General features: G+C 42.6%; 1 protein-coding gene across 11 annotated transcripts in view; it reads left to right on the top strand.

Moving 5' to 3' along the window:
- Positions 1 to 18,476, top strand: part of PLEKHA7 (pleckstrin homology domain containing A7) — a 279,805-nt gene that overhangs the window by 120,959 nt on the left and 140,370 nt on the right. For 10 of the 11 annotated variants that reach the window (XM_053309494.1, XM_053309520.1, XM_053309583.1 and 7 more), the window contains one exon: positions 17,655 to 17,738. The exons of the other annotated variant lie outside the window; for it this stretch is intronic. In XM_053309494.1, coding sequence (XP_053165469.1) covers positions 17,655 to 17,738 — 84 coding nt within the window. The remainder of the gene's footprint in view (positions 1 to 17,654; positions 17,739 to 18,476) is intronic. 11 annotated transcript variants of the gene reach the window in all.

Below are 18,476 nucleotides of genomic sequence, written 5' to 3'. Positions count from 1 at the left end.
GCCAATTTTTGGGCAGTTTGGGGTGGGGGGAGATGGGGGAAGCTCCTTACCATGCATTGCTGCTCTCCCCATGTTACGCTGTACCCCTGGAATGCCCTAAAATCACCATTTTGGGGTGTGTGTTTTTAAAGTGGGAACTATTTTGTGGATCCAAGAAACAAAATGGTATCCAGAAATGACCTCTGCAGTAATTTGTGGCCACTTCTGACCCATGGATATTCAAGGTCGACTCCTCTCCCCTGCATATGCCAAGGTCAGGTGTCTTTTTCTTGAACTGCAGATATTAAATCCGCATATAAGAAGGTTTGCCTGTATAGAAAGATCCCCTTCACAGAATATTTGTGCCCCTGAAACCCCAGGCAAGTTGAAACCATCGAACACATCCTCCTTCATTGCTCATTTTCAGAGACATCTGCAGTACCCTTATTCTTCCACTACTTGTTAGGTTGCGAGCCATACAGGCCAATTCTGTGTCTCCCTACTACTCTCTACAACTCTCTTGTAACATACAGTGAGGGAAATAAGTATTTGATCCCCTGCTAATTTTTTCCATTTGCCCTCTGACACAGAAATGACCCGGCTATAATTGGAATAGTAGGTTTATTGTAGCTGTGAGAGACAGAATAACAACAAACAAACCCTCAAAAGCCCAGTGCCCAAAAGTCAGCGATGGATTTGCATTGTAGTGAGGGAAATAAGTATTCAATCCCCTATCAACCAGCAAGATTTCAGGCTCCCAGGTGTCTTTTCACTATATGCAGGTAACGAGCTGAGATGAGGAACACCCTCTGTAAGGGAGTGCTCCTAATCCCAGCTTGTTACAGTACCTGTATAAAAGACACCTGTCCATAGAAGCAAGCAATCACTCAGCTTCCAAACTCACCACCATGCCCAAGACTAAAGAGCTGTCGAAGGATGTCAGGGACAAGGTTGTAGACCTGCACAAGGCTGGACTGGGCTACAAGACTATCGCCAAGCAGCTTGGTGAGAAGGTGACTACAGTTGGCACGATAACTCGCAAATGGAAGAAACACAAAATAACTGTCAATCTCCCTCGGTCTGGGGCTCCATGCAAGATCTCACCTCGTGGAAATGCAATGATCATGAGAACGGTGACAAAGCAGCCCAGAACTACACGGGGGGAACTTGTCAATGATCTCAGGGCAGCTGGAACCATAGTCACCAAGAAAACAATTGGTAACACACTACGCCGTGAAGGACTGAAATCTTGCAGTGTCCGCAAGGTCCCCCTGCTCAAGGCAGCACATGTACAGGCCCATCTGCAGTTTGCCAATGCACATCTGAATGATCCAGAGGAGAACTGGGCGAAAGTGTTGTGGTCAGATGAGACCAAAATCGAGCTCTTTGGCATCAACTCAATTCGCCGTGTGTGGAGGAGGAGGAATGCTGCCTATGAGCCCAAGAACACCATCCCCACCGTCAAACATGGAGGTGGACACATTATGCTTTGGGGGTGTTTTTCTGCTAAGGGGACAGGACACCTTCACTGCATCGAAGGGACGATGGACGGGACCATGTACCGTCAGATCCTGGGTGAGCACCTCCTTCCCTCAGCCAGGGCATTGAGAATGGGTCGTGGATGGGTATTCCAGCATGACAATGACCCAAAACACACAGCCAAGGCAACAAAGGAGTGGCTCAAGAAGAAGCACATGAAGGTCCTGGAGTGGCCCAGCCAGTCTCCAGACCTTAATCCCATAGAAAATCTGTGGAGGGAGCTGAAGGTTCGGGTTGCCAAACATCAGCCTCGAAACCTTTCTGACTTGGAGAGGATCTGCAAAGAGGAGTGGGACAACATCCCTCCTGGGTTGTGTGCAAACCTGGTGGCCAACTACAAGAAACGTCTGACCTCTGTGATTGCCAACAAGGGTTTTGCCACCTAGTACTAAGACATCTTTTGTGAAGGGATCGAATACTTATTTCCCTCACTACAATGCAAATCCATCGCTGACTTTTGGGCACTGGGATTTTGAGGGTTTGTTTGTTGTTATTCTGTCTCTCACAGCTACAGTAAACCTACCATTCCAATTATAGCCTGGTCATTTCTGTGTCAGAGGGCAAACGGACAAAATCAGCAGGGGATCAAATACTTATTTCCCTCACTGTATAATGTTGCCAAGTTCTGTGCAACAGTGTGCAAAATTTGTTGGGACCTAACTGCCAGCAAGAGCTAACCTGCCTGACATAGCTCATACCTGTACCGCTGTTTCAGATCTCTAGTTATTCAGTCCTATAGCTCTTGTTATAGCTTTTTTGTTTAGCTTTTAGATAGCTCTATAGTTACTGTAGATAGCTCTATAGTTACTGTATTTACAGTCTCTTTTTAATGCTATAGTCATCAACTTCATACAGCTTCTATGTTTTTAACCTTATGGTGGCCAAAGACCAAAATAAATATATTGATTGATTAATTTTTGATGAATGGAAAATTCTGTAGTACCTGATGGAGCCTATCGTATCAGCATACGCGTGAAAAGTTGATTATGTAATAAACTGTAATATATGGCATAATATACTGTAATCCTGAAGGACCAGATTACAGTATACAGACAGAGCTGTGGTTTATGTAGACATGCAAGGCTACATTGAATTAGGAAATATATATCCATGCCCAAAATAACTTTAGATATATATTAAAAAGTCTATCATTTCTGTAAAAAATGATTTATATCATCTGTTTTAAACTGATTATAGAAGTAATGAAAGTAAAATGGAAGAAAAATGAAGATTGTACATCTGAATGGCCTTGTTTTGTTACTGAAATAGTATGTATTAAAATATAAAGATGTAAATTAGGATAATTTAGGGTATTCTTGCCAAAACTCAGAGAGTGTCTGTTTTATGCAATTAATAAGAATATATTGTCTTCTTTCCTTTGTTACCAAATTTCATCTTTTTGGGGAAATGTCATTTTTCTGAATTCCACCCATCCAATATCTGGCTTATTTTGTATGAGGATATGCAGTTATAATAAGACAGAAGGTCTCTGGGAACAACCACAGAGGAGGAGGGGGCTTCCATGGAGGATGAGTAATTCCATTGGAAGAGGTGAGCACTTGGAAGCATGGCACACAAGGGCAGGAGAATCTGAGACATTTCATGCATCATTCTAAAAGAGAAAATCTTTCATATTGAGCCCCCCCGCCAGAAATTCCCAATTTTTTTTAATCTTGCCTTGTGGGAGGGGGAAACCAAGAAAACATTTTTTTTCTTAATTTTTCCATTCCGCATTGCCAGTTACCCCATCACCATACTTGGCAAGAGAGAGGAGATTCAGATTGGAAGATCACTTCCTTGTAAACTACAGCTGCCACTTACAGGGAAGCTATCTGCAGTGTAATTTACATATTAATTTATTTTCTCTTTTCAAAGAGTAGCAGCTTGACGTACCTGCCAGAGCTGGTAAAAGGCACTCCTGCACACTGCTGCCCCAAGGACAGTATTGGGTCCAGGAGTATATCCAAGCTGCAGACTTGGTCTCTCAGGGCGAGTGTGGCCCCATCTAAGACCAGATTTACCTAGCTGCTTGGATAATCAGTTTAATCAACCCAGAACACTTCTGTCTTATCTGGGCCATCCAACTCAGAACAGCTCCAAGCAGTGGTTCAGGAATTAAATTGTAGAAATTAGAGATGTGCAAAATGGCTTGAGCTTGAAATAAAGGGCGTGTTTCAAACTTGAAACAAATCTGCCCCATTTCAAGCTTGAATTGTTTTGAGTGTTTTCCGAACCATTTTGGAGGGCTGTTTTTCTGGGGAGAGCTGGTCTACTGATTGGGGTTGGTGGGTATACCAGTCCTCTGAGGCAGGCTGATGCACTAATTCTGGAGCTGAGGCCTGACTACCCACCTCACACAGCAGGTAGTCCAGGCCTCTGCTCTGGACTTAGCTCGGCCCGCTTCTGAGGACTGGTCTACCCGCCGACCCCAATTAGTAGACCAGCTCTCCCCAGAAAGATAGCCCTTCAAAATTGTGCTCAAAACACTCGCAACCTTCCATGTGTTGCATCAAAACAGCTGGCTTGGCTGTTTCAACGAAACGTTTCAAGTATTTTGTGTTTTAGTTTCAAGCTCAAAATGAAACACAAAATCTGTTTCATGCAGACCCCTAGTAGAAATTATTTCTAAGGTTTTTGATGGTATAAATCAGGATTCGTAGAGTTTATATATTCTGCATAGTTGGTGCTGAATCAAATTGCTGAAATTATCTTGCAGGTTAAACCTTCTTGAATGCAAATGCAGTACTGGTGTTACAGTATATACCAAACCAATCAGTGTTGATTGCTGTTCGTTTATTGTTGTTGATGTTTTATGGTGTAATACGTTTTCATAGTTAAAATAGGAACGGTACCAAATAGAAGTTCCAGCATCCAATAAATTAACCTTCGTAGACTTTGAAATGATTAACATACTTTAGATCAAGAGAGTGCTGAAATATTACCCAATTTGCAGAGTTCTGAGAAAATAAATAGTTATAAATAATAGATGATTATCTGTTATAGGTAACTTACATTATCTAACTTTGTCTTCTCCCCATCCATTACTCTGTCCAGTTCTATCAAATCTGATGCTGTAGCTAATATGAAAATTCTTCATTCCCATCACATTATTCCCCTCCTTCTTAATAAATAAAAATTATAAAGAGAGAGAGAGAGAGAAATGTACCTGACGTTGGATGCATGATGTTGGAAGTGTGGCACTGATAACACTGCTTTGGAACATATTTGGTGAAGTTGTTTCACCATAAAGTTACCTAGGAATATTGGCACAGTAGTGCCTGTATAATTAAGGTGAGGAAGAACAGCATTCCATTATTACAAGCTCTAGACATTCTGTTACTCCTATAATCTATAGTATCTATCCAATCCCCCTGAAATTCTGAAGAATCGGTTAGGTGACAAGTTATCACTACTCCTCCAAATCTGGTTCAGGTCTGTTGACAAATAACGGATAATCAACTAACGGCACAGATCAGCAGTTTTCCCCCTTGAGGGTTCGAAAGCCAGAGTTGAGAGGGGCAAGTCCTTGCAAGTGACTTCCTGGTTAAAACAACATTTAAATCATTAAAACAATATTAATTAAAAACCTGATGAACAGATGTGTCTTTAAAGATTTTTTAAAAAGCTGTCAGAGATGGGGAAGCTCTTGTTTCACTAGGGAGCACATTCCAAAGCCTCAGGGCAGCAGCGGAGAAGGCCCATCCCTGAGCGGCCACCAGACGAACCGGTGGCAACTGCAGACGGACCTCTCCAGCAGAGCTCAGTGTGCGGTGGGGTTCATGACGAAGAAGGCGTTCTCTTAAATACCCAGGCCCCAAGCTGTTTAGGGCTTTAAAGGTTATAATCAGCATCTTGTATTTTGTCTGGAAACATATCAGCAGCCAGTGTAGCTCTTTCAATACAGGAGTTATATGGTCTCTCCGAGATGATCCAGAGACCAACCTGGCTGCCGCATTCTAGACCAACTGTAGTTTCCGGACTACATACAAGGGCAGCCCCACATAGAGCGCATTGCAATAATCCAGACTGGAGGCTACCAGCATATGTACCACTGTTTTGAGGTCGTTCACCTCAAGAAACGGACCCAGCTGGCTTATCAGCCGAAGCTGATAGAAGGCACTTCTGGCCACAGCCTCAACCTGGGAGAGGCTTGGATCCAGAAGCACCCCAATGCATATCTGTTCCTTCTGGGGAAGTGTGACCCCACCCAGAACAGGAAGATCAAAATAGTCTCTCGAGTTCCAACCCCGCACAATGAGTACCTCCGTCTTATCTGGATTCAGTCTCAGTTTGTTATCCCTCATCCAGCTCATTACTGCCTCCAGGCAGGCATTTAGGGAGATTATGCCCCCTCCCAATGATATTGGAATGGAGAAGTAGATTTACGTCTCATCAGCATACTGATAGTACCCTGCACCAAATATCCTGATGATCTCTCCCAGCGGTTTCATGTAAGTGTTAACCATCGGAGGCAATATGTAGCCCTGAGGCACACCATACAAAAATTCAGATTTTGAAGAACAGCAGTCTCCAAGGGACACCATCTAGAACCTGCCCGAGAGGTAGGAGTGGAACCACCACAAAGCAGTGCCTCCAACTCCCAACTCCCTCAGACGTTCTAGAAGGATACTATGGTTGATAGTATTGAAAGCTGCCGAGAAGTCCAAAAGGACCAACAGAGTCACACTTCCTCTGTCCATTCCCAATTGGAGATCATCCATCCGGCCGACCAAGGCAGTCTCCACCCCATAGCCAACCCAAAAGCCAGTTTGAAATGGGTCAAGATAATCAGTTTCCTCCAAGACGAGGCCACCACCTTCTCTATTACCTTGCCCAGCTACAGAAGGTTGGAGACAGGCCTGTAGTTGTTCAAGTCCAAGTGATCCGAGGTAGGCTTCTTCAGAAGTGGTCTAATAATTGCCTCCTTAAGACTAGGAGGCATCCTACCTTCCTTCAGAGACATATTTATAATTTCTACCAGACCTTCCACAACAACCCTACTGCCAGATAATATAAGCCAAGTTGAGCAAGTGTCAAGAGAACAGATGGTAGGCTGCACCGTTCCAATCAGCTTGTCCACATCCTCAGGAGTCACATACTGGAACTGGTCCAACCTAATCACAAAAGAGGAGTCGCTGGACACCTCCACATCAGACAATGAAGTAATTGTGGAGATGGAGTCTAAGTCAGCCCAAATATGAGAGATTTTTTCCACAAAGAATTCATTAAACACATCACAGCGGGTAATCGATGGTTCCAGATTCTGATTCAAGGGAGGAGGGGTACATACCAGCCCTCTCACAACCCTGAACAACTCTGCTGGATGTGAATATGCAGATGCAATACGGGCAGAAAATAATAGGTTCTTTGCCACACATATCGCTTGAGCATAGGTCTTCAAATGAGTTCTATGTTGCAATCTGTCGGATTCAAGCCGAGTCTTTCTCTACTTGTGCTCCAGTCGTCTACCTTGCCGCTTCAGCCCCCGTAGTTCTTCTGTATACCAAGGGGCCAGTTTTGAAGCGGGAGGATGCTTAGGAGCAATCATGTCTACTGCCTCGGTGAGTTTGCTGTTCCAGTTCTCCACCAGGGCATCAACAGGATCACTGGCAGAGCCAACACTAAATCCCTCCAAGGCTTCTTGAAATCTTATTGGATCCAATATTCTTTTCGAGCGGACCATCCTAATACGTCCCTCACCCCTGTGAATGTGGGAAGTGATTGTGAGTCCAACCTTAACCAGATGGTAACAATGACAATCCATCCATGACTATGGGGAAATCACAGGATTCCCCACCCACGGAACACCACTGATCAGAGTGAAAGACGAAATCAAGTGTGTGACCAGCAATGTGTGTCGGCCCCGAGACCACTTGGGATAGGCCCATAGTTGTCATGGCTGCTATGAACTCCTGAGCCGCCCCGGACAAACTGGTCCCAAAATGAACATTGAAGTCCCCCAGCACCACAAGCCTGGGGGACTCCAACACCAAGTCTGAGACCAAGTCCGTCAGCTCATTTAGGGACACTGCTAAGCAGCGGGGCTATCAGTACACCCACAGAAGTCCCAGTCTATCCCCGGTCCCCAGACTTAAGTATAAACATTTGATATGGTCCGACACTCTAACAGGAATCCTAGTAAGGGAAAGGTTATTCTTATAGACAACAGCGACTCCACCTCCACACCCACGGTCCCTCACCCGCTCCTCAACAGAGTACCCTGGAGGAAGAAGCTGAGACCACGCTGGGCCCCCAGCCTCCCCCAGCCAGGTCTCTGTAATGCATACCAGGTCTGCACCTTCATCCAGAATCAAATCATGGATGGTTTCTGATTTGTTCTGGACCGACCTGGCATTACAGAGGAGCAAGGTGAGGTTCCAGGGGTGGTCGACACTGCTCCCCAAGGTCAAAGAGCTGGCAGGACAGCTGGAAGGGGAAACAGCTAGTAGATTTTCAAGTCCCCTTCCCCTGTAATGGCCTGCTGACCTACCAACGTTACTTCTTCTGTTCCCCACCACCACCAGAATGGCTGCCCCACAGTCAGTGGACACGCCCCCTATCTCCCCATCTCCAGGTAAGCCCAGACACATCCTAGGACTGTCTCACCCAGGACTAATTAAAACAAAAGCCCCACTATTAAATGCCCCCCCATACAAATACCTTGGCCAGGAGACCTGGCCCTCGCCCTCGCTGTCCCCCAAAGGGGTGACCCCCTTTGGTGTCGCCCCTTTGGTGGTGACCCCACCGGTGGCGGGCCCGCCACCACTGGCAGAAGTCTATATAGCCCTGAGCAGGCAGCTCTAGGCAGATGGAATCCAGGAAACTGCCAAGTCACCCTCCTCCCCGGGCCCCAGTCTTGCAAGGCCTCACCTCAGCACAGCAGCCAGTCCTGGGGGGCAGATAACAGACAGGGGAGCAGCAGGAGAAGCAAACAGGCAGGCACCCAGTCTCTCAACTTGTGGTCTACCTAGGAGCAGATGTTGTCTCTCCTCTTCTCTCTCCTGCAAGCTTCTGTTACCAGCGGGGATTTGAACCGGCAACCTTTTGCTTGTTAGTCAAGCATTTCCCCACTGCGCCAATTAAGGTGACTCATTTCAATGTAGTTAGTGCAAAAAGATTCCATGGTGTCTGGAAATTTTCAGGAAATTATCAAATGTCTTTGTTTATCCTGGACCAGAATATATCTGCAAGGAATGTCATTCATAATATCCAATACACATAAAAGGCTCTTGTGTTGTGCAATTAGAGTCTTACAAGTGAGTCCCCAAAACAAAATATGGCATTGTTTTCCCCAGCTCCTAACAGAAGTATGCCTTTTTTAGGCTCTGGTGAACGTGAAATAAAATAATTTATCCCTTTTTTGGGAAAATTTTTTTATAGCTTTTTGGGGCTCGCGAAGAGAACCCCCCCACACACTACTGTGCTGAGTAGTGAAACCATCACCATAGGGAGAAGGAAGGAAGGCAAAATGGCACCATGCTGCTTTTCCTCTTCCCTTCCTTTTGTGACAATACTTTTTTGCTCCACATCTGTTTTCCTTCCAGTTGGCCTAGTAGAAAAGGAAAAGACAGAGCAGTGTGGTGGCAGCTAACAGCTGCATGGTGGCTGTGATGCACTTAACCATTCATTTGTCCTAATTGACAACAGCACCACTGGCAGGAGCAGAAGAATGATGGCAGTATGCTCATTTGCCCGCCTGCTTGCATGGCCTCCAGGCCATAGCAGCAGAAGCAGCAATGATAGCAGAGCAGTCACCTGACAAGGAAGCACTGGAAGTGTATTTGCTTGTCTGCATGCTTGCATGGCGGCCACGCCATAACATTAACAGGAGGAGCGGCAGTGACTGAGCCTTTTTCCTTCCTTAGGCCCAGGAAGAGGACAGGAACAGTGTGCCTGCCTGTCTGCCATTGACACCACAATTTGGGAAGCAGCAGTATGTCCCATTATTTGGGCCACTTGGCCCATGCAGATGGGCACCCTGCTTGAGCCTCACGCTGTTCAGCAGCCGGTAAGAGCTGGCAGGGGACAAATGGGGGTGAGAAAACAAATTGAGTGAGTTTGCACATGCACGCATGCACACACACTTATGGGTGGATGGGATGTTCAAGTGTCAGATGGAGGAACAGAAGGTGTGGGTGGCTAGCTGGGTGCCAACTATATTTATTTTTAGAAATAAATACATACAAAAATGTACTTTATATATTGGAATATTTTAAGTCTTTAATACACTGTGTATGACTATTTATACTTCTGACTTAACACTGCAGCTTCGTTCAGCTAATTGATTTATGCACATGTAGTACTTTTCTGTGCTTGTGGTACAGCTAGAATCTTGTTTGTATAAGGGTGATCTGTCTTGGCTGGTGTCATTTATTGATGTATTGCTTGGTGGAAAGAGACCTGTAACAAATGGAATATCTTTATCCCTACTAACTGAGCAAAGAGGCACCTTTTTTTTAAAAAAAAGGTGATTCTCTTTATTAGCAGCGGGAGAGCAACTGGCCCTATCCATCCCCAGCACAGCATCCCTCCAGTGGCAGCTGTTGGTGTCTTTTGTATCTTTTTTAGACTGTAAGCCCTTTGGGGACAGGCAGCCATTTAGTTAATTTCTGTATGTGAATCGCTTTGGGAACTTTGGGTGAAACGCGGTATATAAATACTCGTATTCGTATTCATGTATGGTATACATAGCTTTTCCAGTAAGCCCCACCCCACACACCTCTACATCTAGGCTCTGCCTCCAGGTGTGAGGGCTCTAGACCTTTAATATATACATCTTTCCAGCCACACAGGAGCTGCTGCTCAGAGGTAAGTGGCTCCTAAACAGCCAGGGGGGAAAAATCTAAAGGGTATCATGAATACTCCCAATTGTAAACTACTACTTTTTGCCTGAGATCCAAAGCATTGTGTGACCAAGTCCACATATTCAGTGGCGTTTTCAGATTTTCCCTCCTAACAGCAGCCTCCTTATGACACAAAGCACTCCCATAAAACTCAGAGCATATTTGCAAATATCTTCTGATGCAGCTCCAAGGAACTGCTGCTGAGGTTAGGCAAGTGATAAACACTGCTATGCACCTAAAGAGGTTCTTCAGATCTCAGTAAATGGGGAATAATAAACCAAGAAATGTGTATGTTAATGATACTGAAGCTATGCAATGGTAAATTGCATTTTGGCTCTTATGAAAATTACTCGGGGGGGGGGAGTGATAATGTCATACTTCAGTCTCCTTGATTTAAAAGGTTATTGCTTGAATGTTAAAAATGTAATCAACTTGACTCTCGTATTATTGGCTATCTGCATTGTTATATGGTGTTCTTGTAATGAAGTCAGTTTTATGGAATTGTCTTCAGTTTCTAAAAATGGCCTGGATGCGAAGAACTTGGCAACTGATTTTCAAGGGGGCTTTGCATTTCTTGAAAGTCCGCTACTCTGCATGGTAGCCCACTTCGTAATATAGAACAGGGGCCTGCTGTTTAAATTTTGAAGAGAGCAAAAAATCCCATTGGCCTTTCGAAAGTAGTGCTTTGCATCCTAGCCCTGTGAATTGGAGTATACTGTTCAGAATCTTAAGAACTTGATTCTGGTAGAAACTAACATAAAATCCGATTTAAGTAGACTTGCAACACAATTTATGTAAATTGCAGGCTGTGTTCCCTCTAAGGCGTGCACATGTGTTCACACTCACATGTTTTTTGATGTCCACTCAGTTAATTTTCGATCCCACTCAGTTTGAATCAGGAAGGCCACATTCTGAATGCACATGCGCACACACTGCCTTGATACTGCCACCCAGAACAAAATTCGTTCCACACACACATGAAAAAAATTAGAGAGAACACTTATTCCAGGTGATTAGATAATTTCAATACCTGTTTCTGGAATGAAAGAGTTCAAAATTATTAATCTAATTTTTTACTTGTATGTATATTTTTAAATTAATCTGATAAAAACGTGGTTTTAGATAAATATCTGATAATTAATAGATAAAAGGGTATAGGAATATGCATTAAAATGTGGGGAAAGACTTTTATGTTTCAGACTGAACCTTTGAAAACCTGGAAATACACTGCTAGTTATAAGCCCCTTTCTACCCAATTGTGCTCAAGCTGTCTATAGAGTGCAATTGAATAAGTGTTCAGTAATTAACCTTGAGCCATGCAGGAATAATTAACCAATTGGAAAGGAAATAATTTGAAGAAAGCTTGCTGCCAGAAAAAAGCAACAGTTGACCTCCAAAGCCAGGTGTGTCTTGTTGGAAGGATTTCAACCAGATTAATTAGCTGTTCAAAGTATTGAGTTTAAAAAATAAAATATCAAGTATTTTAGACTGAATTTATTGCCATTTTTGGCAGCTTATTTATGGATTAGTATTATTGACTTAATACTCTTAATAATAGCTCTTAAGCAGCAGGAGCCATTTTCACTGTTGGTATTTGGAACGTTCTCTCGTATTATCTTTGTGTTTTTGTTTCCTATAGATATCTTGCACTGCAAGAACAGGTCTTGCTAGCTGCATAATAAGCTTGAAATATTTAATCTCCAGTTTACTACTGAATACATATGGTCACACAGCAGAAGAATACTTGTGAAACTAGCCCACACAAATAGGCACAATGATTGGGATCCAAAGACCTACCCAAGATGTACTCAACAGCTTGGACATGCCTATTGCCTAGCGGAATTTAAAAACACATACATGTTTTCCTTTTGATGAGATGACTACCATGCCATATCATAAACTGCTTTTGGAAGTTCTTTCAGTTTTGAAAGGGGCTGCTACATTGCCATAAAAGTTTACTGCCAAGGGTCTGTTGGACTTACAGAAGTAGCTGTGTAGTTCATTAGATTTCGGTGTATATGTATGTGCCAGCTTCTGAAATGCATTGTGCAAGAATATTTAAGACAAACAAGTATCTTAGTGAATTTCCCACAGCACCTGACCACTACCCTTTTGTTAATTCTTAATGGTATTCTGATACCTTGTAAATGCACAAGAGGAGGAGCACCTCACGAACAAAGAAGGAACGGTGCAGAAATAATTTATTAAGGAAACATGTCCAAACATGTTTCAGGAATAGTAAACCTCTTCTTCAGGGATTACAAGGTAGAATTACAAAGATTTAAATGAATTTTACACACACACACCCACACACACACACACACTCATACTCACACACACGTATGTAAAGTAAAAAAATAAATTTGATAATAACTAACACCATGGCTTTATAGGTAGTAACCAGCACTTTGTATTTCATTCCAAAACATATTGGCAGGCAGTGCAGTTCTTTCAAAATTGGTATTATGTGGTCCCTTCGGGTAAACCCAGAAACCAGTCTGGCTGCCGCATTCTGTACCAATTGTACAAAGGCAGCCCCACATAGAGTGCATTACAGTAGTCAAGCCTAGAGGTTACTAGTATATATACCACTGTTTTAAGGTCATTTGACTTCAGAAATGGATGTATCTGGCGTATCAGCTGAAGCAGATAAAAAGCACTCCTGGCCACTGCTCAATCTGAGAAACCAGGAAGAGGTGGGATCCAAGGACACTCCCAGACTATGTTCCTGATCTTTTTTGGGGGGCGGGGGGTAATCCTATCCAGAATAGGCAGATCTAAACCACCTCTCAGGTCCTGACTCCCTATAGACCCCCTACATTTGGTTTCAGCTTCAGTTTGTTATCCCTCATAACTTAGTGCGGCTCAGTATCTTATCTCCTAAGGCCAGCATTGGCCTCAGATTATGGTAACCAATTACTTTGCTGGCTTGCAGTTAGTTGCATGGGCAGTGATGCATACTTCCATGTTAAGTGTGACTTGGATTGCAACAGAGCAGCCAAGTTCCATGATTCCACAAAGAAAGCCACCACTGCTAACAGTAACACAAACTGGTATTCCTTTCTCACATAGCCATCACAGCATAGTAAAAACATAAAAAGAAGCATAAGTGCAGCAATAATGGCAACAATTACATAGGAAGCTGCCTTATATGGAGGCAGACCCATGGTTCACCTAGCTCAGTATGTAATGTCCACACTAACTGGCAGCGGCTCTCTGAGGTTTCAGGCAAGAATCTTCCCAGCACTGGAGATGCCAGGGATTGAACATGGGATCTTCTGCCATCAAAGCAGAGTTCTACCACTGAGTTGCAGCCCCATCCTCTAAATGTGGAAATGTGTAGATTTTCACAATGTACATAGCAATGATGCAGTCTCCCCACAAAGTTGCCCGTAGACAACCTTCTAGTAAAGTACAGAGCATACATTGCCACACTGAACCATCGTGACTTCATGGCTCCCAGTGTACAATCCTTTGCATCATGGTATTTGAGGGAAGCACCTTCCAAGTACATGTAATCATGACAAAATGCACACTTGAGATTATCTCTGTGTAAAAAAACCATTTTGTGAGGTGTCTCTGACAGTCTAGGTGACAGTACTGAGCAGTGGGAAGTCTTCCATGAGATTGCAGGGTGGGTTAATACACTGACCTCATCTGTAGAGGTTGGCTGAACAGTGGTCTTAGCTAGCTTTTGAAATCTATTCAGTAAGATTCACAACTATATTGGGGAAAGAAGTGTTGGAAGGCAGCAAGCTCTTTTCTCTATTGCTAGAGCTTTGTACTAATTGCACAGCATGCCACTCAGTCTCTGGGACAGAATTTGGTTCTCTGATCATTTTTGTTCATTTTTTTGAGGCAAGTCTCCAGACTTCATTTACACAGTAAAATGTGAGTGTGATCAATAGTTGCTGAAGAATTCAAAACTAAAAAGATATTTTGACAGGGCTTCTGGTTGTCGGGTATGGTATACAGTGTGTGTCTGACTTTCCCTATGGTTTGTACTCCCCCCACCACTAGCCCTATTCACACACAATGTTCAACACTCATGCAATCTGTGTACAGTGTGTACAAGTAAAGATCTGTATATAGGTACAGTTACATTATGTTAAATATGGGTACAGCAGTACATGTCCTATTTGTACCACATATTTGAGGGTTCTGTACCCAGATTCACTTTTTAAATTATTAACACTAGTACAGTCATGCATATTAAAATATGTACAAGTATACAGACATCTGAAGTGTACACAGGTACAGTATAATCTGTGAATAAAGCTTTTGTCTCATACTACAACGATCTTTATCAAATACCTTACCAAAATACCTTACCAAAGAATTCTGAGTTATTTAAAACTCAGATTTTAATGATGTTATTGGAATAATACTTCACTATAATGCCTTCTTTCCAAATATAAAAAGCATAAGCATCTTTTAGACTGCCACTTGAACAAAATATAGATTTTGTTATCTTAATTGATTATTATGGACTTCTCAAAAAATGTATGGAAATCTCTGGAAAATGCTATATTTTCATGAAAGATATGTGACTAAGGTGGCTTCCGTATGTCTGTAAAAATTAAAAACCCTGTGCTCGATTTTGATATGTTTAGATTTTAATCCCATTTAAATTTTATTGTAAAAAATGATTGCATTATTTTCTGTAGAAATCTGGACTATGGTTGCAGTGGTAGAGTGTTTTGTGCCTGTAAATTATGTGCTTCATTAATGTTTGTTTTCACATGGCTTTTAAACTAGTGTAAGTAGATGATAAAAAGTAGATTTTTTTTTACAGGTTACTTTTTTCTTAAGTGTAAAAGGTCATTCAAAGACACATTGAGTAAAATCAAAACCTGTATCATTATTAGTGCAGTATAACATCCATGTAGATCTTTCCTTAAATATAATTATTTAGAAATTTGTGCTTGTGTGGTGTTTTCCTCCCTCTTGATTTTGAAATGGCAAAGACATATCGGATATACAAATTATTTTGATCAAATGATCAAAGGGTAATCCCTATAAAACTAGGGGTGTGCACGAACCATTCAATCCTGAACAGGGCCAGTTCAGTGGCTTGACTGCATACCAAACCGAAGGCATTTTGGTTCGCAACCAAACTGAACCAAGCCTGGTTTGGGCAGGCAGGTTCAGGATTGAAAGGGCAGCCAGGGGGGGAAGTGAGAGAAGTAGTTTAATATTCTTGCTGTCACTTGCCCCCTGGCGCGGGCCAAAAGCATAGCAATCCCTCTTCAGCAAGCTGCCCACATGGCGGTGGCATGGCTCCAGCCTCCATGCGGGGGACTTGCCAAAAAGGAATCGGCATGTGCTTGGTCTGTGCCAGGGGGGAGAGTAGCGGCACCTGAAGCCACCACTGGGCTGCTAAGAACATTAAACTACTCTTGCTGCCCCCACAGCCATCCCTTAGATGATTCCCCACTCCCTTGCTTGTAAAAGGGAATCTGCACTGCGTTCCCCTTTACAATTATAGTCCCCCGAACCAGTTTGGTCAAATGGACCAGACTGGCCATCAGTTAGAGATGTATGAGCTGGCTTGCTCACCCCCGAAGGGGGGTGCTAGTCCAAGTTTGAACTGGAACTTCTCCAGTTCTAAGAATTGGCTCAAACTGGCCGAATAGCCGGCTTGCGCAGCGCTATGGTCAGTTGGATCAAACCAGTTTGAGGACAGGCAGTTCGGTGCAAATTCAGTCCAAATTTAAACTGAACTGCGATTTTTGGTTCGTACCTACCTCTATATTGAATAAAATAAGACAAAATAATTCAGAGTAGTAATAACAACCAAGTTAACATTTCAAGACATGTTCTATTAAAATGAAAAACCATTAGTTGATTGATGTGAAGGTAAATATTAATAATAGTCAGCAACAATATATATATATTGTGTGTGTGAAATTTGTACTCACAATGAAGAGAGCTTATAAACATGATTTGGAGCAACTAATGGGGAGCAGCTCCAAAGAGAATCTGGTGTCAGTCCTGGTGAGACTATTAAAATAGAACTTTCACTTCCTTTTATACTTCAATAAAACAACAAAAATGGTAATCTCCAAACAAATCTGCAAAATATTTTATCTAAAAGGCAATCTAAAAAATATGTATGCTTTTTAAATTTGGAGGGGGGAAAACCAACCACATTTCAGTGACAGAATGACAGGGTTTTAAAGAATTCAGAATACTTTGGAAGGATTGTTGTAATTCAAGACAAAGTTAATAAGGTTAATATGCATGTATGTATACATTTGCCTTTTATAAGTAGTTATTTTAGGGTAGTTGCAATGAAGTGCAACATGGAAATTAGTATGGAGACCAGGTGTGAAATAATTCATTTTAGGGGGAGAGAATAATGCAGATTACTGACCAGTGTGCCTTTTGTAACACTATTACGGAAAACAATGCAAATATGCAAGTCATTGCAAATATGGTACTCTATTGAAACCTTGTGTTTATACTAAATAGAAAACGCAACTGAAAATAAGACAAATTGAAAGAGGAAATCTGGCAATATCCGCTCTAGGAACATAGGAAACTGCCATATACTGAGTCAGACCATTGGTCTATCTAGCTCAGTATTGTCTTCACAGACTGGCAGCGGCTTCTCCAAGGTTGCAGGCAGGAATCTTTCTCAGCCCTATCTTGGAGAAGCCAGGGAGGGAACTTGAAACCTTCTGCTTTTCCCAGAGTGGCTTCATCCTCTGAGGGGAATACCTTGCAGTGCTCACACATCAAGTCTCCCATTCATATGTAACTAGTGCAGACCCTGCTTAGCTATGGGGACAAGTCATGCTTGCTACCACAAGACCAGCTCTCCTCTCCACACAGACAGCCACGCAGGGACGCTCCCGTCCTCGCCAGCCGCCGGCGCCCGTGACTGCCAGCCGTGCCCGCCCCTACAAATAGAGACATTTGACTGAGCACTAAATTTACATATATGGATTGTTTGAAAGAGAAAAAATATTGTATTTTGAAGGTGAATGCATAGAATCCTAGAACTGAATAATGCAGAAACCTGCATCTCTAGTTTAATGTAATATCAGAAGTCTATGTAACAAATGAGTCCTTGCTTTGAACTGAAATAGGGTAACAGATCTCTGGTAGATTCAACAAGTCTGTGACAAAGCAGATGGAATGTATTTCATTCTTCCAGCACACTGCAGAAAATATTACATCTTTCCAGGACCAGTAGTTTGGCAAATGAAATAACATTTTTGAAAATTTGTTATCTTCTGAGGCTTGTGCTTGCTTTAATATTAAATTGCGTTCTGATTTTCCTTTCAGCCACAACCAGCAGACTACAACATTTAGGCATCCTGTGACTGCCCAGTTTTCTCCAGAAAACATCGAGTTTCTTTTACAAGAGGAGTAAGTTGATTGATTCATCCTGCTGCCTTCTCAAAGTAATATTTTGCAGAATGTGCTACATTTGAATATTTCTGTATTCCAGTGTGGTGCAGGTACAAAACATGTCACTTAAATAACTTCTAATTGTAATTGTAGTGAATTTCTGATGCTAGAAATTATTTTAGAAATAATAGTATATGTATGTATGTATGTATTTATTCATTTATTATATTTTTATACTGCTTGATATGTACAGCTCTGTGATCTACAAAATTTAAGACAATATAAAAAAGTAAAAACAGATTAAAAATCCACAAAATACAACAAAAACAATCCAATAAACAGTCCCCACTCACGGAACACCATCCTGATCAGAGCAAAAGACCAAATTGAGCATGTTGCCAGCACCATGAGTTGGTCCAGAGACCAGTTGGGATAGGCCCATAGTCGTCATGGCTGCTATGAACTCCTGAGCTGCTCCCAACAACCCGGTCCTGAAATGAACATTGAAGTTGCCCACTGACAACAACCTGGGCCACTCCAACTCTGCAACCAGGTCCCTCAGCTCAGTTAGGGACTCTGTTGGGCAGCAGGGTGATCAGTACACCAAAAGAAGTCCTAGTCTATCCTTGGTTCCTAGACTTAGGTACACACATTGTACCTAATTGGTACAGTTCCCTGATAGGGATCCTGGTAAGGGAGATGGTATTCTTATAGACCACAGCCACTCCACCTCCCCGCCCACATCGATTCACTTGC

This window comes from Hemicordylus capensis, chromosome 1 (assembly GCF_027244095.1).
Source record: "Hemicordylus capensis ecotype Gifberg chromosome 1, rHemCap1.1.pri, whole genome shotgun sequence".
In the NCBI taxonomy this organism is placed as follows: domain Eukaryota; kingdom Metazoa; phylum Chordata; class Lepidosauria; order Squamata; family Cordylidae; genus Hemicordylus; species Hemicordylus capensis.
Note: the sequence above shows the minus strand (reverse complement) of the source record. Positions and strands in the feature narration are given on the sequence as shown.